The 24,378-nt window shown below is 43.5% G+C and overlaps 1 protein-coding gene across 6 annotated transcripts in view; it reads left to right on the forward strand.

The window, feature by feature from the left end:
- ZNF713 (zinc finger protein 713) overlaps positions 1 to 23,489 on the forward strand; it is a 62,051-nt gene extending 38,562 nt beyond the window's left edge. For 3 of the 6 annotated variants that reach the window (XM_063608909.1, XM_055293059.2, XM_063608908.1), the window contains exons 5-8: positions 374 to 500; positions 817 to 909; positions 16,785 to 17,765; positions 22,841 to 23,489. In XM_063608909.1, coding sequence (XP_063464979.1) covers positions 374 to 500; positions 817 to 909; positions 16,785 to 17,765; positions 22,841 to 22,926 — 1,287 coding nt within the window. In that variant the 3' untranslated portion in view covers positions 22,927 to 23,489. Of the gene's footprint in view, positions 1 to 373; positions 501 to 816; positions 910 to 16,784; positions 18,575 to 22,840 lie in introns of those variants that run through there. The other 3 variants (XM_055293063.2, XM_055293064.2, XM_055293062.2) reach the window with 3 other exon arrangements.
- Positions 23,490 to 24,378: the final 889 nt, after the last annotated feature.

The raw sequence follows: 24,378 nt of genomic DNA on the forward strand, positions 1-24,378 counted from the left end.
GCACTGGGAAACCAACAAATTCATGTGACTCACTTTATTGCAATATTATTGTGGTGTCTGAACTGAACCCACAATATCTCTGAGGTGTCCTTGTAGTTTTTTAATCATTTGGATGAAATGAGAGTCATTTTTCCCCTGCAGCAAATTTTAAACACTTAAACGCAGAAATTATTTCATGTATGTTTTTGTCTTGCAAGATGATAGAAACGCGCTAATTTTTTTAAAAGAAAAGTTTGACCTGAATGACTCACAGAGTCCTGAAGACTATCAGCACAACGGCTTAGATAACCTGGTGCTACACTTTCACTCCCTCCCCTGAGGGTCCCTGTAAGAACCGTTTTTGCCTGAGCCAGGGATGTGCTTGATGTTTCAGGAATCACTGACATTTCAGGATGTGGCCGTGGACTTCACCAGGGAGGAGTGGGACCAGCTGTACCCTGCCCAAAAGAACCTCTATCGAGACGTGATGCTGGAGAACTACAGGAATCTAGTTGCACTGGGTGAGGATGGTATCCCTGTGAAACTGGAAGCCATTCACGTGGGTTTATTTCCTGAACTAGTGGAAGCCTCCAAAGCTTTTGTGAATATAGTTTGGGCTGGGACAGAAGAATGCTAATCAGTTTTGGAGTCAGAGACCTTTGTTTTCTGCTTTCTCCTCCAATGGAACGTCTTGATTGAGTTTGAGATGGGTAGCTTTATTTTGCTGCCTCTGAAGTCTCCCCTCCAGAGGCTCTAAAGATTGAAAAGGTTGGGAATGTGTCTGAGAATTTTGTTCCCAGTACAAACTCCTAAGATGTATGTTATTCCCATGAATAGGGTATCAGCTTTATAAGCCAGAGGTAATCGCGCAGTTGGAGCTAGAGGAAGAATGGGTGATAGAAAGAGACAGCCTGCTGGACACTCATCCAGGTAAGTGCACACTCTTGGGCACTGCTACTTAATGAGGGAAAACAGCCACTTCTGAATCACTCAGTGGAGTGTTCCAAAAATCTCCCTCTGAGATTTAAGGAATACTAAGCCTTTTGAAAAAAATCAGTTCATATTTTATATTTTTCTGAAGTTGAAATGGCTGTCTTATTTTTTCTCATTGAACAGATAATATACACTTATTGTTTTAAAAATGCACACAAAACAGGTTATTTTGAAGGTATCCATTTAAACACCCATAAATACCTTGATATTGCAGATATCCACACAGAACTTTCTTTGTATTTTTTGTTTACACATCCCCTCTCAGTGTTCTTTAAATCTTTCTTTTCCATGAGAGGTGATCCGAGAAGAAATTTTTTAAAAAGCTTTCTTTTCCATATCAAAAATCTTCTGCCATTTTAATCTGTTTTTCATATTTTCTTTTTCCTTTTATCATCAAACTCTTGACACTTGTCTACCACCCACAGCCTAATTTCTAATTCTCTTGCTCTCCTTTGTGATATGACCCCGATTCCTACCTCTACTACTAACATTGTTTCCTTGGAGATTACCACTAATTTCCTTCCAGTCAAATCCAGTGGCTACAAAGCCAGTTAGGATTGTGTTGATTTTCCCTTCTTGAAATGTTCTTCCACCCTGGCTTGTGATGCACACGACTCTTGTCTCTTCCAGCCTCTATCTGTATCTCCCTCTGCCCCTTTCCTGCATTTTCTTCCTCCTTATTCTCCTAAAAATATGTATCCCTATGGACTGGCTGTTCCACTCTGCAGTAAAGTGCTTTTAAGTAGTCCTTCTGTATCATTTTCCCATTTCTCCATTTCTGGTCCCAGTATTTCACCCACATTCTCCTGTCACAGTTGAGATTATGGCTGGGCACGGTGGCTCACGCCTGTAATCCTAGCACTTTGGGAGGCCGAGGCAGATGGATCACCTGAGGTCAGGAGTACGAGACCAGCCTGGCCAACATGGTGAAACCCAGTCTCTACTAAAAATACAAAAAATTAGCCGGGCGTGATGGCACTCGCCTGTAGGCCCAGCTACTTGGGAGGCTGAGGCAGGAGAATTGCTTAAACCTGGGAGTGGAGGTTGCAGTGAGCCAATATTGCGCCACTGCACTCCAGCCTGGGTAACAGTGAGATTCCATCTCAAAAATAAAAAAACAATTTAGATTATATTTTTGTTTATTAGTGTCATGCTGTCATTTTACTTAAATATTTCAAAACCTGGATCTGTTGGCTTTATACTCTCTTCTTTAAAGCATTCCCTTAAATATGGGATTTCTTGGCCAAAAAAAAAAATCCCAACCACCTTAGTTTCCTATTGCTGGCATACCACCTGCAATGTTCTGCTTGGCTGTTTTACCAAGGAGTGGACTGCTGACTGTACACCAGATGCTGAGTTAGGTAGTTTCTACTCTGGTCCATGACACCAGGTGAACCTACCCCATCTCTGTGAGTTCCCACTCTGGCTCTTTGCTCTGGTACCTGGCTTCATCACTTGGACTTGGTTTTCTGTCATTCAAACTCTTCGGCTTTTTCAAGTTGACTTTGACTTGGCTATCCTTCTTGCTTTTAATGCTCTAAGTGATCTTAGGTAGAAAACCTTGTTCCTGGCTGGGCACAGTGGCTCACACCTGTAATCCCAACACTTTGGGAGTCCGAGGCGGGCAGATCACGAGGTTAAGAGATCGAGACCATCCTGGCCAACATGGTGAAACCCTGTCTCTACTAAAAATACAAAAATTAGCCGGGCATGGTGATGTGTGCCTATAGTCCCAGCTACCTGGGAGGCTGAGGCAAGATAATTGCTTGAACCCGAGAGGCAGAGGTTGCAGTGAGCCAAGATCGCGCCACTGCACTCCAGCCTGGCAACAGAGCAAGATTCCATTTCAAAAAAAAAAAAAAGGAAAAAAAACTTTGTTCGTGTTTCAGCCTCACTGAGATCTCTTAGCCTCACTGAACCAGAATTTTCACCTAACCAGTGCTCACATTCCGTGAATAGAGCTGGTAATTAAGACATTTTGTCAAGAAGCCCGAGTACCTTCCCTGACAACGCTGGGACATATTTCTACAGCCTTCTACATCCCCAAACCTGGGGAGTAGGAAACTAAAGGAACAAATTAGAGAACTCCCTTTTCAGGTAAATTTCCAGGGCGGGGACCTAACAGCAGAGAGCAGAGCTATTCCTTCCCCCAGGCACATATGCTGCCATCTGTAGGACCCACACTATCTCCTATTGTGTCCCTCTCCACAGACCCCCAACTTGAAAAAATAATTGCTAACTTAGGAAAATTTCCAGATTTTGGCCACGCACAGTGGCTCATGGCTGTAATCCCAGCACTTTGGGAGGCCAAGGCAGACGATCACTTGAGATCAGGAGTTCAAGCCTGGCCAACATGGTGAAACCCCATCTCTACTAAAAATACAAAAATTAGCCAGGTGTGGTGGCGGGTGCTGGAATCCCAGCTACTTGGGAGGCGGAGGCAGGAAAATCGTTTGAATCTGGGAGGCAGAAGTTGCAGTGAGCCAAGATTGTGCCACTGCACTCCAGCCTGGGCAATAGAGTGAGACTCTGTCTCCAAAAAAATAAAAAGAAAACTTCCAAATTTCATTGTACATCTATATGTGGATGCCCAAGGCTCTTGGTTCACAGATAAGCTTGAGCAAGTGGTTTTTGTCACATCTCTTATCAGGGACAGGCAGCCTAACCATCTTCTCTAAGGTGACTGCTTGCATTTCTTCAATATCCTGTGAGACAGAATCAGGGGTTCCCCTGAGAGGATGTAGTAAAACATTTCTGTTTGTCAGGAGGCTAAGAGAATGATAGAGCTTATGCAGCCTAATTCTGCACACCTGCTAGGTTACTGCATGCCTCATTGTTATTGACATTTGCTGGTCCTTATTTATCTAAAATCTTTCTTAAGCTAAGCTGAGACCTGGAAAATACCCAGTAGATTTGGCAGCAAGAAGATTGGCAATTATATTATTGAGAGAAGTGACAGGAGGATGATTAGAAGAACAGTCAGTTTGTACATTGTTGCATGAACAACGGGGAGGTTTAAAAAGAAAAAATTAGAGCTAGCAAGTGTGTAATATTCTTATAAGCAGCTAGAGTGAGGGCCGGGCACAGTGGCTCATGGCTCATGCCTATAATCCCAGCACTTTGGGAAGCCAAAGCAGATGGATCACAAGGTCAAGAGTTTGAGACCAGCCTTGGGTTCACCAATATGGTGAAACCCCATCTCTACTAAAAATACAAAACTTAGCCAGGCGTGGTGGTGGGCATCTGGAATCACAGCTACTTGGCAGGCCAAGGCTGGAGAATCACTTGAACCTGGGAGGCAGAGGTTGCAGTGAGCCGAGATTGCGCTACTGCACTCCAGCCTGGGTGACAGAGTTAGACTCCGTCTCAAAACAAAAAAAAGAAGCAGCAGCTAGCTAGAGTGAGGAGTGGGAAGGGGAAATAATGAAGAGGATATTAGCAGCCAGAATAAAAGGTAATGTCAATACAGGATTGTTCTAGGCCAGGCTCAGTGGCTTACGCCTAGCACTTTGGGAGACCGTGGAAGGATCCCTTGGGCCCAGGAGTTCAAGACTAGCCTGGGCAACATAGTGAGACCCCCATCTCTACAAAAAATTTAAAAGTTAGCCGGATGTGGAGGTATGAGCCTGTAGTCTCTGCTACTTGGGAGGCTGAGGTGGGAGGATCACTTGAGCCTAGGTGGTCGAGGCTGCAGTGAGTTACGATGGCACCACTGCACTCTAGCCTGGGCAATAGAGTGAGACCTTGTCTGAAAAAACAAAAGAATTGTTCTAAGCAGGAACGATTTTACTTGTTTACAACAGTGAAGGGAAGGAACCAGTAGAGAGGACAAGTAAAAAAATAGATACAGCTGAGTGCGGTGGCTCACGCCTGTAATCCCAACACTTTGGGAGGCCGAGATGGATGGATCACTTGAGGTCAGGAGTTCAGGACCAGCCTGGCCAACATGGTAAAACCCCGTCTCTACTACAAATACAAAAATTAGCTGGGTGTGGTGGCACGCACCTGTAATCCCAGCTACTTGGGAAGCTGAGGCACGAGAATCGCTTGAACCCCGGAGACAGAGGTTGCAGTGAGCCAAGATTGCACCACTGCACTCTAGCCTGGGTGACAGAGCGAGACTCTGTCTCAAAAAAAAAAAAAAAAAAAAGCTACAAGAGATAGAGCAAGGTTCTAGAAGAGATGGGAGTGGGATTTTGGGGGAGTTCACACATCATGACTTCTGTTTTCTTGGCAAATTAGGAAGCAGTGTCCTTTGTTGAGTGTAAGGTAATTGCAAAGGCAGGTAGAGGACTCATGGTACATTTGCTGAAGCTTACAAGAGTCAATGGAAGCTGACCAAAGACGAGCAGAGGCAGCACTGAGCAGCGATGAGGGCCCCAGTGAGACTCTGCCTCATACAGCTGTGGTTTCTAGTTTGCATGAGTATGCTCTTCCTCCTGTTATATTTAACACTGGAAAGGGTTTATAGGACAGGGGTTAAGGGTGTTAGATTTTAGGGACTAATGGAGGAAAACTGTGTGAAACTGTATGGGAGTTAATTCAAATGATTTGACAAGTCTAGGAAGTGACAGGAAGTAGAATGAGGCCTGAAGAGGACTTAAAACTAAAAGACCAAGGGAGAGTCAAAGAAATGGAGATGTAGAAGAGGTCAGAAAGAGGCAGAGTGTGAGTAAGTCAGGAGAGTGTTAACAATGAGTTGGAGATTTCTTACGTGGAGCAGGCAAGGTCCAGAATATGAATGTATTCTGTAAGTAGACTGTTGAAGGGGGAACAAAGGTGAAGGCACAAACAACTACCAGTTGGATTACAAGTTGGAAGAGAAGCATCCATGTAATAGCAACTGAAAAAAATAAAACACCTAGGAATAAACTTCAACAAGAGATATGCAGTACCTTCATAGGAGAAACTTTAAATACTTCCGACAGACGCAAAAATAAACCTGAATAAATAGACATGCCAAGATGGCAATGTCCCTACTATACATGTAATACAATTCCATAAAAAGTACCTGCAGGCCGGGTGCCAGGCCTCACACCTGTAATCTCAGCATTTGGGAGACCGAGGCAGGTGGATTGCTTGAGTCCAGGAGTTTGAGACTAGCCTGGGCAACAGGTTGAGAGCCCATTTCTACCAAAAAAAAAAAAGTAGCCAGATGTGGTAATGCATGCCTGTAGTCCCAGCTACTCAAAAGGCTGAGGCAGGAGGATCGATTGAGCCCTGGAGGTCGAGGCTGCAGTGAGCTGTGATTGCACCACTGCACACCAGCCTGGGCAACAGTGTGAGTACGTCTCAAAAATAAAAAACGTGCCTACAAGAGTTTGAGGGGAAAGCTAGGTAAGCTTATCTAAAGTTCATATGGAAAATCCAAAGCACAAAAATTACCAAGAAAATTCTGAGAAGGAAAATCAATAAGGGAGATTATTCCTACTAGATATTTAAAATATGCAGTAAAATTTCATTAATGAAGTCAGACCAACTGAACAGAATAGACAAGTCAGAAGTAAACCCAAATACATGTGGGCATTTACTATAAAGGCATTATTTTAAATAATGGCATCATTTCAAATTAGGAGGTGGAAAGTGGGCCATTGTAGTAAAGTGTTGAGACAACTGGTGCTTTTGAAATGTGTACCTCTTCATATATGGTAGGTAGCCATCTGGAGAGAGACAAAATTGGATCTATAACTTACCCCTTAAGCCAAGATAAACTCCAAAGGAAACAGATTTTACACGTAAAACATGAAACTATAAGAGATCTGGAAGAGACTGGGTGTAGTGGCGCACACCTGTAGTCCCAGCTACTCAGGAGGCTGAGGCATGAGAACCACTTGAGCCTGGAAGGTGGAGGTTGCAGTGAACTGAGACTGCGCCACTGCTCTCCAGCCTGGGTGACAGAGCAAGACTCTCTTAAAAAAAAAAAAGAAAAAGGGTGGAGGGAGAGATCTGGAAGAAAACATTGGAGAAATCTTTTATAACCTTGAAATGAGGGAGTTTTTTCTGACTATGATTTAAAATCCAGAAGCCATTAAAGAGGAGATTCATATATTCAATACACAGAAATCCAAAAATTCTGCATGGTATAAAATAATAATTCTGCATGATGTAAAATAATGAACTAAGTAAAAAGATAACAATGGAGGAAAATATTTTCAACTTATGTCAAAAGAGCTGATCATCCATTAATATTATAAAATGCTCCTCTAAATTAATAAGAGGCCAACAGCCCAATAGAAATAATGTGAACAGTTCTTTTTTTTTTTTGAATGGAGTCTTGCTCTGTTGCCCAGGCTGGAGTGCAGTGACACGATCTCCGCTCACTGCAACCTCTGCCTCCCAGGTTATGAACGGTTCTTAAAGGAATCCAAATACATTTAACATATGAAAAAATGTTCAATCTCTGTCATAATAAGAGAAATGCAAATTAAAGCTACACAAATTATATTTTCTTGCCTACCTTATTAGCAACAGTTGAAAAGTTTGGCAGTATACACTGCTGGGTCCATGAGAAGGAAAGCACTCTCGTACATTACTGGGATCAGATGAACTGGAAGTCAGCACAAAGACATCCTAGACCAGTCATGGGGCTTCCTTTCCACATACCTTGTTTGGCGTTGTAGGCTCTTTGGATGAAAAATAATGTAGTATAGAGTAACATGTTTTTGTAAATAAAGTTTTATGGGATCACAGCCACACTCATTCTTTTACATAAGAGGCGGGAGGATTGCTTGAGCTCAGGAGTTCAGGACCATCTTGGGCAACATGATGAAACCCATAGCCACAAAACATACAAAAATTAGCTGAGCGTGGTGGTGCACACCTGTAGTCCCAGCTACTCGGGAGGCTGAGTGTTAAGCCAAGAGGATCACTTGAGCCCGGGAGGAGGAGGTTACAGTAAGCTGAGATTGTGCCATTGCCCTCCAGCCTGGGCGACAGAGACTGTCTCAAAAACAAAACAACCGAAAAACCATTGTCTATGGATGCTTTCAACCTGCAACAGCAGAGCTGAGTACGACAGAGATTATATGGCCCACAAAACTTAAAATATTTACTATCTGGCCCTTTACAGAAAAAAACTTGTCAACCTTGCCAGAGCAATAGTTGTAAATTATTGTTAACCACCACTCTCATTAAAAAATGCATTTTTCTTGCCATCCATAGATCTATATAATCTATAAAATTGAAATTGAGGCCTGGCGCAGTGGCGCATGCTTGTAATCCCAGCACTTTGGGAGACGAGGCAAGTGAATCACCTGAGTTCAGGAGTTCGAAACCAGCCTGACCAACATGATGAAACCTTGTCTCTACTAAAAATACAAAAACTAGCCAGGCATGGTGGTGGGCGTAATCCCAGCTACTCGGGAGGCTGAGGCAGGAGAATCGCTTGAAACTGGGAGGTGGAGGTTGCGGTGAGCCGAGATCGTGTCATTGCTCTCCGTGGGCAACAAGAGCAAAACTGTCTCAAAAAAAAAAAAAAAATTGAAACAGAAGTGTTACCCAACAATATTTATCCTTATCACTATGTCTGATGAACTCTGACATTTTCTGTCTTTTTTTTTTAGCATATTCTGTTTGTTTCTAATGTGAATTAACTACTGAATTAAAGTCATAACCCACTATAAATTGTGACACACTTTTAAATTAATAAAAGAGAACCAAAAATATGATGATGCTTTACATGTAGAAAGGATTAGTATTTTTTCAAAAAAATTGTTTTCCCCCTTCCCTTTCTCCCTAATTCTTTCCCTCCTTTTCCCTCTCTCCTTCTCTCCTTTCTTACTTCCTTGTTTCCTTCCTTCCTGTTTCCTAAACAGTTTAGTTCAAAAGGCATGGATGGGCCTGAGCAGGGGAAACATCTGCTCGGCAAGGCATGCCCTTGTGTGGAGGCCCTGCAAGATGTTCTTCTGGTTGCCCAGTGGCATCATAGCATGCTCATACTGACCACAGGCCTGTCTAGAAGGTATCCATTCTTAGATACAAAGGAGGTCATAGGTGCCCCAGACGTCTAACTTTATTAAAGACTCATACCCCTAAAGTGGGTCCAGGGAATATAGAGTCAGTGGGGACAGATAATGGGCAAAAATAGTAGAGACATTGAGACTACAGTAATCTGTGCTAATCCCCAGTTTTTTGTTATTTTTTATAAAGAGCCCTCAGGCAAGATTAATGGAAGCCTGATGAACCCCTGCTATAAGCCAGAGGGCCTTAGTCTGTAGCTATGCCCGAGGTCTTACAATCACTTAACTTGGGATTTGTACACAAGTTAGATTTCATGTCATTCTTACTGTGGGCAAGGGAAGCTTCTCTGCTTCCATGTCTGAAAACAGTTTCTTCCCAAAGAGCACTTTGTCTATAATCTCAGACAGCAGGCAGGTAAGTAGCATGAGATCTGATAGCAGACTTAGGTGAAAGTACAAAGAAGGGCTTGGAGGTTTCAGTGAATGATTGGACCTCTAGCCAGGGGAGGCCGAACCAGGAAGGAAGTAGACAGTGGATAATGAGTGACCAGTATTTCTGCATGCTCCCTTATGCATGGCTTAGTGGGGGCTTTATCCTACTCAGTGCCCACCTTCCTTTTGAGAGCAGTTATAATCATATCTGCTAACATAGGGGACGTAGATTAGCTGAGGAGCTGGGGCAAATAGAATACAGTTTGTTCCTCAAAGCTGCCTAAAAGCCCAAGGCAGTCTTTGCCTCAATCTGCAATTTGGTGCTAGGATATAGATGGGCTGCCCTTTGAAGATGTGAGTATGCCTTGGGACCATCCTCAGTGAGTGATCAGTGTCTCTACAGTGCATGCACAGGCACTTCTGGTGTCAGTAGATAGCAAGTGTGTCAGGCAGCTGCAGGAGTTTTTCCATTTCCCTCACAGAGGCAAGATGTGGAAGGAAGGAAATCAGCAAAAGTGTCCGTGATCATGGTGATCCAGCTGCCATGTTTCCAGGGATAAACTAAAGTTCTGGAAGCTAGAGCTTAGGCAATGAATGCCTTGAACTCCAGACTCCTGTGCAGTAGGAGCCTAGAGGACCATACCTCCCTGTGGGTTCAGGAACCAGGTCCACAGGCTGCAGATTCAGTGCTAAGAGACGTGAGAAGCAGTCTGTAGAGCTCCAGCCAATCATTTCAAACACTGGAGTCAAAGTCCACGTGCAAACAGAAGCCTTTTGGCTGAAAAGAAAGTGTTCCAGTTGATAGTTTGGTTGAAATAATACGTTGGTTTAAAATTAATCTTCTCAATCAGGTATAACTGTAATCACATATACTTTTAATTTTTCCACATGAAATTTAATCTTAGACCACAGTCATTTGTATATATTTTGTACACCTATTGATCTCTTTTCCATAACTTTTTGACCTGGACTTTTTTTTTCTTTTAAAAATTTGTGACCAGGCGCGGTGGCTTATGTCTGTAACCCCAGCACTTTGGGAGGCCAAGGTGGAAGGATCACTTGAGCCCAGGAGTTTGAGACCAGCCTAGGCAACACTGGGAGACTTCGTCTCTACCAAAAAAAAAAAAAAAAAAAAGCTGGGTATCGTGGCATGTGCCTGTGGTCCCACCTACTCTGGAGGCTGAGACAAAAGGATCACTTGAGCCCAGGAGGTCAAAGCTGATGTGAGCTATGATCACACCACTGCCCTGCAGCCTGGGTGACAAAGCAAGACCCTGTCTCAAAAAAAAAAAAAAAAATCTAATATATGTGTGGCCAACTAACTACTCCTGCTGTGCTATTTGTAATAACAAGAAGCTACAACCTAAACGTGGATCGGTTAAAAATACTTTGGTACTGACTGGGCGCAGTGGCTCACACCTATAATCCCAGCACTTTGGGAGGTCGAGGAGGGTGAATCACGAGGTCAGGAGTTCGAGACCAGCCTAACATGGTGAAACCCCGTCTCTATTAAAAATACTAAAAATTAGCTGGGCCTGGTGGCAGGCACCTGTAATCCCAGCTACTCGGGAGGCTGAGGCAGGAGAATCACTTGAACCCGGGAGGCAGAGGTTGCAGTGAGCCGAGATCACACCACTGCACTCCAGCCTGGGTGAAAGAGCGAGACCCTGTCTCAAAATAATAATAATGATAATAATTTCATACATAAGGTCTTAAGGCCTACTTTTATTCCTGTAATTTTTCTTTGTTTGTTTGTGACAGAGTTTCACTCTTGTTGCCCAGGCTGGAGTGCAATGGCACGATCTCGACTCACTGCAACCTCCACCTCCTGAGTTCAAGTGATTCTCCTGCCTCAGCCTCCCGAGTAGCTGGGATTACAGGCGTGTGCCACCACGCCTGGCTAATTTTTCGTATTTTTAATAGAGACGGGGTTTCACCATGTCAGCCAGGCTGGTCTCGAACTCCTGACCTCAGGTGATCCACCCGCCTCGGCCTCCCAAAGTGCTTGGGATTACAGGCGTGAGCCACTGCGCCCAGCCTCCTCCTATAATTTTATGCTTGAATTTACTTATTTGAATGTACTGTATTAAATGAGTAGGAATAGCTTGTTGGCCATGCATAAACTAATTTTTGTTTTGTTTTGTTTTTGTCGTTGTTTGTGAGACAGGGTCTCACTCTGTCACCCAAGCTGAAGTGCAGTGGCACGATCTCAGCTGACAGCAACCTCTGCCTCCCAGGCCCAAGCAATTCTCCCACCTCATCCTCCCCAGTAGCTGGGACTATAGGTGCGCACCTCCACACCCAGATAATTTTTGCATCTTTTTGTAGAGACAGGGTTTTGCCATGTTGCCCAGGCTGGTCTTGAGCTCCTGGGCTCAAGCATTTGCCCACCTTTGCCTCCCAAAGTGCTGGGATTACAGGCAAGAGCCACCGTACCGAGCCTAATTTTTTAAGGATAATTTAAAAGGGTTGGGGCTACCAGATTTTGTGTGGGTGAACATGATGAAATCGGTGACTTAGGAAGAATAATTTAGTTTTATTATGCTGAATAATGAAATGGGAGGAAAGACTGTTGGCAAAGAGACTAGTTAGGATATCCTTAAAACAGAGGCTCTTAAACTTTTTTTGAATCTTGGACCCCTTTGAAAATCTAATGAAAGTTATGGTTCTCGCTCCAGAAAAATATATGTATGTACTTGCACACAAAACTTTGTGTTCAATTTTAGCAGGTCTACAGATCCCCAGTACCACCAAAATATTCACAAAAGAAATAAAACAGCCCATAAATATATGGGGAAATCCTCAAGCTAAACATAATGAAATAAATAAAAATTAAAGCATGGATGAGGTACCATTTTTCACCCATCAAATTGGCAAAATCACAATGTTACCACATCTTGTATTGGGAATGGTGTCGGTGAAATGAGTTACATTTCATACTGTTATGTGCATTTGGTAGAGCCTTATGTGTGTTTGGTCTCCCAGGCTTAGGTACAGTGGCACAATCATAGCTCACTGCAGCCCCAGCCTTCCCACGCTCAGGTGGTCCTCTTACCTCAGCCTTCCTAGTAGCTAGGATGGCAAGCACATGCCACCACACCTGGCTATGTTTTTTGTATTTTTTATAGACAGGATTTCGCTGTGTTGTCCAGATTGGTCTGGAACTCCTGGGCTCAAACAATCTGCCTGCCTTGGCCTCACAAAATGCTACAATTACAGGCGTGAGCCACTGTGCCCAGCCATGGTAGAGCCTTTTAAGAGAACAATTTGACAAAATTTATCAAAATTTGTAGTGTGCAAACCCTATGATCTGGCATTGCTTTTTTTTTTTTTTTTTTTTTTTTTTCTCCTGAGACGGAGTCTTGCTCTGTTGCCCGGACTGGAGTGCAGTGGTGCGATCTTGGCTCACTGCAACCTCTGCCTCCTGGGTTCAAGTGATTCTCCTGCCTCAGCCTCCCGAGTAGCTGGGATTACAGACATGTACCACCATGCCCAGCTAATCTTTGTATTCTTTTAGTAGAGACGGGGTTTCACCATGTTGGCCAGGCTGGTCTTGAACTCCTGACCTCGCGATCTGCCCGCCTTGACCTCCCAAAGTGCTGGGATTACAGGCCTGAGCCACCGTGCCTGGCCTGGCGTTGCATATTGTCTGTCCTATTGAAATACTAGCTTAGGTCCATAAGATGTTTGTATAAGGATGTTCATTGCATTATTGTATGAAATAGCAAAGAAAATTGGAAACCTAAAATTTAACAGCAGGAAAAAAGATTTTTTAAAAGTAGGATATGCCCTTTAAAAAAAATGAAGTAGACCTATATACATATACACATTTAGAAAGAATATTATTAAGTAACAAAATTACGTAGGCAATACATACATTACCCTGTTTTGATTTAAAAATAAATTAAAACTATGTATGTATAAATACATACACAGTTACTCATATATATGTGTGTGTTAGAAGGAACTCTTCCTCCCTGAGAGTTGACAGAAGATACCTGCGTACCAAAGTAGGTGTAGGAACCCTCACCCACATCTCCATGAGCACAGGAAATGGCCTCATGAACCTCATCCCTCGGCCAGCCAGAGCAAGGCTATGAGAAAGATCTGATGGCCAGGCGCGGTGGCTCATGCCTGTAATCCCAGCACTTTAGGAGGCCGAGGCAGGCGGATCACGAGGTCAGGAGATCGAGACCATCCTGGCTAACATGGTGAAACCCTGTCTCTACTAAAAATACAAAAAAAATTAGCCGGGCGTGATGGCAGGCGCCTGTAGTCCCAGCTACTCGAAGAGGCTGAGGCAGGAGAATGGCGTGAACCCGGGAGGCGGAGCTTGCAGTGAGCCAAGATGGCGCCATAGCACTCCAGCCTGGGCAACAGAGCGAGACTCCATCTTAAGAAAAAAAAGAAAGATCTGAGAGAGGCCAGGCATGGTGGCTCATGCTTGTAATCCCAGCACTTTGGGAGGCCGAGGCAGGCAGATCACTTGAGGTCAAGAGTTCAAGACCAACTTGGCCAACATGGTGAAACCCTGTCTGTACTAAAAATATAAAAATTAGCCAGGCATGATGGTGTGCATCTGTAGTCTCAGTTACCTGGGAGGCTGAGGTGGGAGAATCACTCACTTGAACCCAGGAGGCGGAGGTTGCAGTGATCTGAGATCACACCACTTCACTGCAGCCTGGGCAACAGAGTGAGACTCTGTCTCAAAAAAAAAGAGATCTGAGAGGGACTTCTGTGAGGAGATTGGGTAAAGAGCAGAAAACCATGTTGTGAGTTCCTGACCCCCTTTTAAGGGAAGAGGTAGAAGGATGCATATTAAGAGTTGAGCCAAGGTGGAATGGTCAGAATTCTCCCCACCCAGTTTCCCGTGACAGTTCCTGGCAGAATTAATGATGATACTGCCTTTTACCATCAAGTGTCCCAATTAAGACAATAATTATCTGGTAACCCAGCTTCAAGGGGACCACTCTGGCAGTGGTAATGTCTGTTCCCTATGGTTGGAAGGTGAAGACTGGTGTGGACCTCATGTGTAAGAAAGCTGAAGCTGACCCACTCAGAAAGTCCAAGACCAGGAAGAGATGACTTAAATGGCCTTTATGGGTCAGCCAGGAGAAGCTGCTGAATTGGGATGAGTCTGCACTGCCCCACTTTGTTGGGGCAAGGTATCATCAGTGTTTCCCATGGGTCAGCCAGCGTGGTCTTGGATCTTGTCAAGTAGGATGCATGCCCAAAGTAGAGATATATCTATCTAGATTATGGAAATGACAAGGGGTGAGGGGGAGGTGTCTAGCAAGAGCCTCCCAAAAGTGGTAAAGTTTCTCCAAAATGAAGCCATTTTAACCATCTGCCAAGCTGAGAATGTGAAGCCAGTCAGCCATACAAAAATGAGCCTTTCTCTCTTCCCTCCACACAGTCCCTAATCTCTAACTCTTGTTAGAAACTAAACCACAGTGAGTGGGCTGGGTGCGGTGGCTAATGCTTGTAATCCCAGCACTTGGGGAGGCCAAGGTGGGAGGATTGCCTGAGCTCGGCAATTCGAGACCAGCCTGAGCAACGTGGCAAAACCCTGTCTCTACTAAAAATACAAAAGATTAACCAGGTGTGGTGGTGCATGCCTGTGGTCCCAGCTACTCAGGAGGCTGAGGCACAAGAATCACTTGAACCCAGAAGGCAGAGGTTGCAGGCAGCCGAGAGTATGCCACTGCACTCCAGCCTGGCCACAGAGCAAGACTCTGTCTCCAAAGAAAATAAAAATTAAAATTGAAAAAAACTACAGTGAGTGAGGGCAGGGCTGAGCACGGAAGTAGTTAAGCGGGGAAAGAAGCAAGAGAGTAGAGACAAGGAGACTCACTGGGAGAGGGTAGAGTGGGGGAGCGACTCAAGCAGGGAGGAAGATAGAACATGACCCTTTCTGTAACCCACCCAGGGGAAGGCAAAGGAATTACTTTGGGGGTTTTGACTATTACCCAGGACTGAGCATTTTAATTATTGAGTAGATACTGTGTTTGTGACAATGTAACAGTACGAACATCTGTTACCTAAGAATTAAGGGGAGGCTGGCAGCAGTGGCTCACACCTGTAATCCCAGCACTTTGGGAAGCCAAGGCAGGAGGATTGCTTGAGACCAAGAGTTCCAGACCAGCCTGGGAAGCATAGTGAGACCCCGTCTCTAAAAAATAAAAATATCAAAATATTAGTCAGGCATGGTGGCACACACCTGTAGTCCTAGCTACTTGGGAAGCTGAGGTGGGAGGAATGCTTGAGCCCAGGAGGTGGCTGCAGGGAGCTATGATCATGCCACTACACTCCAGCCTGGGTGACAGAGTGAGACACTTTCTCAAAAAATAAGAATTAAGAGGCCAGGCGCGGTGGCTCATGCCTATAATCTCAGCAGTTTGGGAGGCTGCGGCAATCAGATCACCTGAGGTCAGGAGTTCAAGATCAGCCTGGCCAACATAGTGAAACCCTGTCTCTACTAAAAATACAAAAATTAGCTGGGTGTGGTGGTGCATGCCTGTAATCCCAGCTCCTTGGGAGGCTGAGGCAGGAGAGTTGCTTGAACCCAGGAGGTGGAGGTTGCGGTGAGCCGAGATCACACCACTACAGTCCAGCCTGGGCGATAGAGCGAGACTCCATCTCAAAAAAAAAAAAAAAAGAAAAAAGAAGGGGAAAGCCATGGGACCTGTTCAAGTCTTCATGTAGAAGTAGAGAAAGAATACCTCCACTAAGTAAAGTTTAAAGAAGTTGTGGGAGACTAAAATGAAATTTAAAAATCATAATCCATAAGTCATGCTTGTCCAAAATATGTTTTTCATATATACCTGTGTGCACACAGGGAAAATCTGACAAGACAGGCTCCAAACTATTAAGAAGGATTTCCTTTAATGGGTGGGATTCTTTCTTTACACATTCTCATGTTATTTGAATATGTTTCTATCAGCAAGTATTTGTTTTATCATTTTAAACAAAAGATAAAAATAGGAAGAAATACTTTTTAAATGAACAAGTAGCTGGCATTACAATCAAGTCATCGGCATATGGGATTTTAAAGGCCTGGCCTCAGACCAGCCTTCTCTAATTAAATCATTCCTCTGTCCCCCATCACTGATCAGAGACTTTTCCCTGATATGTCTTATTCTCCTGTCCATCTGCTTTCAAGCACGGATACTCCTGGATGATCTCTTCTTTCTGTGATTACTGCCCATGTTTAAAAATTTCCCCCTGCTCCTTGCTTCTTGTGACTTCTCATAGTCTTTCCCTTTGTGATGTGGCCACATTGGAAAACTTTGAATGCCGTGTATGCCTTGTACACATTACTGTCAGTTTTATTTGGTAATTCGCTGTGCAACAATTTCTTTTTCAAATCATAGATAACATGAGAATATTGGAAAGTATTTGTATGTTCTGAATTTCTTTTAGATGGAGAAAACAGACCCGAAATAAAAAAGTCAACCACAAGCCAGAATATTTCTGATGAAAATCAAACCCATGAGATGATAATGGAGAGACTCGCAGGAGACAGCTTCTGGTACTCCATCCTAGGAGGACTCTGGGATTTTGATTACCATCCAGAGTTTAACCAAGAAAACCACAAGAGATATTTAGGACAAATAACTTCGACCCACAAAAAGATCACACAGGAGAGAAGCCTTGAGTGTAATAAATTTGCAGAAAACTGTAATCTGAACTCAAACCTTATGCAGCAGAGAATTCCTTCCATTAAAATACCCCTGAATTCTGACACACAGGGAAACAGCATCAAACATAATTCAGACTTGATTTACTATCAGGGAAATTATGTAAGAGAGACTCCCTATGAATACATTGAGTGTGGAAAAATCTTCAATCAACATATTCTTCTTACTGATCATATTCATAATGCAGAGAAACCCAGTGAGTGTGGGAAGGCCTTCAGCCACACCTCATCTCTTACCCAGCCTCAGATGGTGCTTACAGGAGAGAAGCCCTATAAGTGTGATGAATGTGGAAAAAGATTCAGCCAGAGGATACATCTCATTCAACATCAGAGAATTCACACAGGAGAAAAGCCGTTTATATGCAATGGATGTGGGAAAGCCTTCCGTCAGCATTCATCCTTTAGTCAGCATCTGAGGATTCATACTGGAGAAAAGCCCTACAAATGTAATCAATGTGGTAAAGCTTTTAGCCGCATCACATCCCTTACTGAACATCATAGACTTCATACCGGAGAGAAACCTTACGAATGTGGTTTCTGTGGCAAAGCCTTCAGTCAGAGGACGCATCTGAATCAACATGAAAGAACTCATACAGGAGAGAAACCCTATAAATGTAATGAATGCGGGAAAGCCTTTAGCCAGAGTGCACACCTTAATCAACATAGGAAAATCCATACTCGGGAGAAATTATGTGAATATAAATGTGAGCAAACCGTTTGCCACAGTCCTTCACTTAGCAGCACATAAGTCATAGTGGGGGAAATCAGATAAATATATAAATGTAGGAGATTTTTTGGTCAGACCTTTTTATCCCATTCGATATCAAATTATTCATAGTGGAGAGAAAGCTTATACATAAACCTTTTTGAGACTGAGTCTCACTCTGTCACCCAGGCTGAAGTGCAGTGGTGCCATCTCGGCTCACTGCAACCTCCGCCTCCTGGGTTCAAGCGATTCTTCTGCCTCAGCCTCCTGAGTAGCTGGGACCACAGGTACGCACCACCACGCCCAGCTAATTTTTTGTATTTTTAGTAGAGACGGGTTTTCACCATGTTGGCCAGGCTGGTCTTGAACTCCTAACCTCAGGTGATCTGCCCACCTTGGCCTCCGAAAGTGCTGGAATTACAGGCTTGAGCCCCTGTGCCTGGCCATAAACTTTCAATACGTAGAAACCAAGTTAATTTAGACCTTAAACTAGCAGCATATTACATTCCCAGGAGGGGTTATAAAAAGGAAAAATAATTTATTTTACAAATGAGATTATATTTGGAGTCATGTTCCAAATCTGATATAAAACTTTTTTAAAAAATCAGAAATCCTTATCCAGGCATGGTGGTGCACACCTACAATCCCAGCTACTCTGGAGACTGAGGCATGAGAATGACTTGAACATGGGAGGTGGAGGTTGCAGTGAGCTGAGATCATGCCACTGCACTCCAGCCTGGGCGACAGAGCAAGACTCTGTCTCAAAAAAAAAAAAGAAAGAAAGAAAACCTATAGGCAACAGCTTGTAATTACTTACCTGTAAGTTTTATGGTATAAAACTTTTTTTTTTTTTTTTTGAGACGGAGTCTCGCTCTGTCACCCAGGCTGGAGTGCAGTGGCGCAATCTCGGCTCACTGCAACCTCCACCTCCCGGGTTCCAGCGATTCTTCTGCTTCAACCTCCCGAGTAGCTGGGACTACAGGTGCGTACCACCAGGCCCAGCTAACTTTTTTTTGTATTTTTAAGTAGAGACAGGGTTTCACCATATTGACCAGGCTGGTCTCGAACTCCTGACCTTGTGATCCGCCTGCCTCGGCCTCCCAAAGTGCTGGGATTATAGACGTGAGCCACACTGCACCTGGCAGTTTATGGTATAAAACTTTTAAATCAGAAATTTTGATTAATTAAAGACAATGCTAGCTGGGGGCAGTGGTTCACGCCTATAATCCCAGCACTTTGGGAGGCCGAAGTGGAGTGATCACCTGAGGTCAGTAGTTTGAGACCAGCCTGGCCAACATGGTAAAACCCCATCTCTACTAAAAATACAAAAATTAGCTGGGTGTGGTGGTGTGCGCCTGTAGTCCCAGCAGCTTGGGAGGCTGAGGCAGGAGAATTGCTTGAACCCGGTAGGCGGTGGTTGCAGTGAGCCGAGATCGCGCCACTGTACTCCAGCCTGGGCGACAGAGCGAGACTCTGTCTCAAAAAAAAAAAAATAAGTAAAATTAAAAAATAAAGGTAATGCTGTAGCGCAGCCAGTCACATTAACTTGAAATAAACATAAAAGCAATATTTCAGGCCGGGCACGGTGGCTCACGCTTGTAATCCCAGCACTTTGGGAGGCCAAGGCGGGCGGATCACAAGGTCAGGAGATGGAGACCACGGTGAAACCCCGTCTCTACTAAAAATACAAAAAATTAGCCAGGCGTGGTGGCGGGCGCCTGTAGTCCCAGCTACTCAGAGCGGCTGAGGCAGGAGAATGGCGTGAACCCGGGAGGCGGAGCTTGCAGTGAGCCGAGATCGTGCCACTGCACTCCAGCCTGGGAGACAGAGCGATACTCCGTCTGAAAAAAAAAAAAAAAAAAAAAAAAGAGCAATATTTCACAAACATCAGTTATTTGTATGCTTTCTTTACAGTTTTTACCATATCTAGTATTTACTTAATATTCTCTATAAAGGGATACAAGATTTTTAGCCTTCTCCTAGGAAATACTATTTAGCATATAAAACTAATAAGTTATATGCTAGTTTTATATGCTAATTAAATTTATTCTACTATTCATCAAAATAGATACATAACCTTGAAATTAAAAATATTCATTGATGTACCACCCAAAATCTTGTGCGCCGTTGTTTGAGAAACAGTGTGATAGTTTGTGGCAATATCCTGTGATGATTCTTTTTGCAATCTTGAGATTATTTTCATCACATGAATCCTAGGATCACTTTGAGAAGAGCCTTGAAGACTTGAGGGTCCTATTGATGAACTTTGAAATATTGATTCAGAGAAGTCTGCTTTTCTATTTTGTTTTAGCTTTAAATTTCCCTGTGGCAAGTCTAGATTTTTTTCAGTTAAAATTATTTCTGCTGTATTTGTAGAATAGAAGTTTTTGGGTTTTTGTAAAATAATGACCAGAGGCTAAGAATTCCCATGCCACCCTGTATCACTGGAAGATGGAGAAGTGAGGACCTGTACCTGCTGGTGAGCCCTGGTGCCATGTTGAGGGTGGGAATTGGGAGAGCTGCAGTGGCTTATATAAACACCTAAAGAAGTAGTCTAATTGGCTTAATCATTTATTTTACTTATTGAAATATATATCCGGGCCGGGCGCAGTGGCTCACGTCTGTAATCCCAGCACTTTGGGAGGGCAAGACAGGTGGATCACTTGAGGTTAGGAGTTCAAGACAGCGTGGCCAGCATGGTAAAACCGCGTCTCTACTAAAAATACAAAAATTAGCTGGACATGATGATGCACACATGTAACCCCAGCTACTCAGGAGGCTGAGGCAGGAGAATTGCTTGAACCTGGGAGGCGAATGTTGCAGTGAGCCAAGATTGTGCCACTGCACTCCAGCCTGGGCAATACAGTGAGACTCCATCTCAAAAAAAAAAAAAAAAAAAGAGAAATATATATCTGTAACACTTTTTTCCAAAAAGAATTCATATTAGTTTGTTTGCATTGCTATAAAGGAATACCTGAAACTGGGTAGTTTATAAAGAAAAGAACCTTTATTTGGCTCATAGTTCTGCAGGCTGTCCAGGAAATACAGTGCTGGTGTCTGCTTCTGTTGACGGCCTCAGAACGCTTCCAATTATGGCGGAAGGTCAATGGGAGCCAGCATATTACATGACAAGAGAGGGGTCAAGAGAGATGGGGGAAGTTGCAAGCTCTTAAACACTCAGCTCTCACATGAACTACCAGAGTGAGAACTCATTCAGTAACACAGGAGGACACCAAGCCATTCATGAGGGATCCACTCCCATGGCCCAAACACCTCCCACCAGACCCCACCTCCAACATTGGGGATCACATTTCAACCTGAGATTGGAAGGGACAAATATCCAAAGTATCAGAATTTAAGGTGATTTCATTTGATTTTTATGATTGCTGCCTTGTTTGACAGAAGTCACATTTGATGTTTTTTTCTGTTTTTTTGTTTTTTTGAGACAGAGTCTTGCTCTGTCACCCAGGCTGAGGTGCAGTGGATTGATCTTGGCTCACTGCAACCTCCGCCTCCCAGGTTCAAGCAATTCTCCTGTCTCAGTCTCCTGAGTATCTGGGATTACAGTGCGCGCCATCACACCTGGCTAATTTTTGTATTTATAGTAGAGACAGGGTTTCACTATATTGGTCAGGCTGGTCTCGAACACCTAACCTCAGGTGATCCACCCGCCTCAGCCTCCCAAAGAGTTGAGATTACAGGCGTGAGCCACCGTGCCTGGCCCCACATTTGATGTTTTAAAGCATTCAAAATGTAAACGGTCATAAACCATGAATAGCTGCAAGCATAGGGACACCAGTTTCTTGGTTTTCAGGTTTCCTCTGTCTTCTCAGGCATGGCTGAAGAAACCATAAGGTTAAGGTAGGAGTGCAGCCCGCTTGCTTTCTCATCTTTCTTCTAACTTGAGTCTGGCTCAAGACTTCCCTGATTCCTTCTCCCCAAGAAAGGACTAGATTTTATAGGCCCTGAGTCAAAGCTGAAATGATTTAAAGACTAAAAAACAAAAACACTAAAACCCAAAAAAAAGCTCATTTCATTGTAGAAATTAAACTTTTCAAAAGCATTTTTGTCCCATGCAACAGTAGGTATGAAATAGTTAATAAAACCTTTAATTACTGTGGTCAGGGAGGATTTCTAATAGTATTTTGTCCAAACATCTGTGCAGTGGCGATGCATTTTCAGGGCAAATCAATTCTGGAAGCATCCTTGCCCAAAAAAAGCCACATTTAACATTCATTTGCCATAATGAGGCAGGATATAGGGCACTCAGATTTCAGGAGGGGAGAGAGTGAGCGAAGGTGACGTCTCAGACAGCAGAGGTGTGTACTTTTTTTTTGTTTTTTGAGACGGAGTCTTGCACTGTCGCCTGAGCTGGAATGCAACGGCACTATCTTGGCTCATTGCGGTCTCCGCCTCCTGGGTTCAAGCTATTCCCCTGCCTCAGCCTCCTGATTAGCTGGGATTATAGGCGCCTGCCACCACGCCCAGCTAATTTTTTGTATTTTTAGGCCAGGCTGGTCTCAAACTCCTGACCTTGTGATCTGCCTGCCCTCGGTCTCCCAAAGTGCTAGGATTATAGGCATGAGCCACCGCACCCAGCCAAGTATGTACTTTTTAAAAGTAATGGTTAATTACACTTGGTAAAATCTTTGATCAAAGCTTAATTTTGTGGCTGGGCGCAGTGGCTCATGCCTGTAATCCCAGCACTTTGGGAGGCTGAGGCGGGCAGATCATGAGGTGAGGAGCTCGAGACCAGCCTTGCCAATATGGTGAAACTCCGTCTCTACTAAAAATACAAAAATTAGCCGGGCATGGTGGTGCACACCTGTAGTCCCAGCTACACGGGAGGCTGAGGCAGAAGAACTGCTTGAACCCGGTAGGCAGAGGTTGCAATGAGCCGAGATCGTGCCACTGCACTCCAGCTTGGGTGACAGAGTGAGAATCCATCTCAAAAAAAAAAAAAAAAAAAAAAAAAAAAAAAAAAAAAAAAGCTTACTTTTGCAACCAGGAAAAAAATGTATTTTGCAAAGAGTTCTAAAGGCTCCATTATAAGGCAGTGTATCTGTATCACAGCACAGGTGAAAAACAAGAACAAGATGGAATTCTCAGAAGAGGATGAGCAGAACTTGGACATCCCAGAAAAAAGGTGTCTGGACTGAACCCGACCACAGTTGGCCAAGGACTTTCACCAATTCTTCATACATAGGAATGGTACATTAGAATCCTATTATATATTCCTTAGGGTCACAAATGATTATGTTAATTGTACAGTAAAATTGGTGCGGATTCATTCTCATGTTGTCCTTTGTTCTCTTCAAAATGTTCCAAGTTAAGGAGTGAAGCCTCAATATGTTCATTACATCAAAATACTGGTACCCCCAGTGTATGGGAGCCAGAGGTGTACACATTCCAGCACTTATCTGTTATGACTTGTTTCTATCTAGGAGAGCAATATATTACCCTTTCACATGTATTAGTTTCTTTGGTGCATCCACCCAGGTGTTGTTGTCCTTCTATGAGAAGAAATACTTAAGCTACACATAGTAGTAGATGACTTATTATTCAGGGTTTCTCTGACTGAAATGTCACTATAACATCAGTCATTTGACTCCTAATCCAGTAGATACAAACAGTGCCTGGGACAGTCTATTATAACACTCTGAAAACATTTGGTAAATATATGAATTTTAATAAAAGGAAAGATTGCTGCTCAACACCAAAATCTGTGTGACTATTTCTCATAACCTCAAAGTATTAGTAAAGAATCGTTCTGTTGATTGGTTCTTGTATGTCCAAAGAGCTTGTTAGCATGGAGAAAAATACTGATATGATTTGGCTTTGTGTCCCCACCCAAATATCTCCTCAAATTGTAATCCCCATGTGTCAAGGGAGAAACCTAATGGGAGGTGATTGAATCATGGGGGCATTTTCCCCCATGCTGTTCTTGTGATAGTGAGTGAGTTCTCATGAGATCTGATGGTTTTATAAGGGATTTCTCCCACTTCGCTCACTCACACTCTGACTTGCCTGCCACTATGTAAGACATGCCTGCTTCCCCTTTTGCCATGATTGTAAGTTTCCCGAGGCCTCCTCAGCCATGTCTAACTGTGAGTCAAACCTCTTTCCTTTATAAATTACCCAATCTCGGATATTTCTTTATAACAGTGAGAAAACAGACTAATACAAATACTCATTAGAATTTGTATTTTGATTAATGTTCAGTGTATTTTTTTTTTAGACGGAGTCTCACTGTGTTGCCCAGGCTGGAGTGCAGTGGCACAATCTCGGCTCACTGCAACTTCTACCTCCCAGGTTCAAGCAATTCTCTTGCCTCAGCCTCCTGAGTAGCTGTGACTACAGGCACCCACCACCATGCCTGGCTAATTTTTTATATTTTTAGTAGAGACAGGGTTTCACCATGTTAGCCAGGATGGTCTCGATCTCCTGACCTTGTGATCCACCCATCTCAGCCTCCCAAAGTGCTGGGATTACAGGCATGAGCCACGGTGCCCAGCCTTTTTTTTTTTTTTTTTTTTTTAATTTAATTTTATTTTTTTTGCACACACAACGATAAACATTTTCTAAAAGTACATACAAACAAAAAGATGCAT

The sequence above is a fragment of the Symphalangus syndactylus genome, chromosome 9 (genome assembly GCF_028878055.3).
Source record: "Symphalangus syndactylus isolate Jambi chromosome 9, NHGRI_mSymSyn1-v2.1_pri, whole genome shotgun sequence".
NCBI classification, from domain to species: Eukaryota; Metazoa; Chordata; class Mammalia; order Primates; family Hylobatidae; genus Symphalangus; species Symphalangus syndactylus.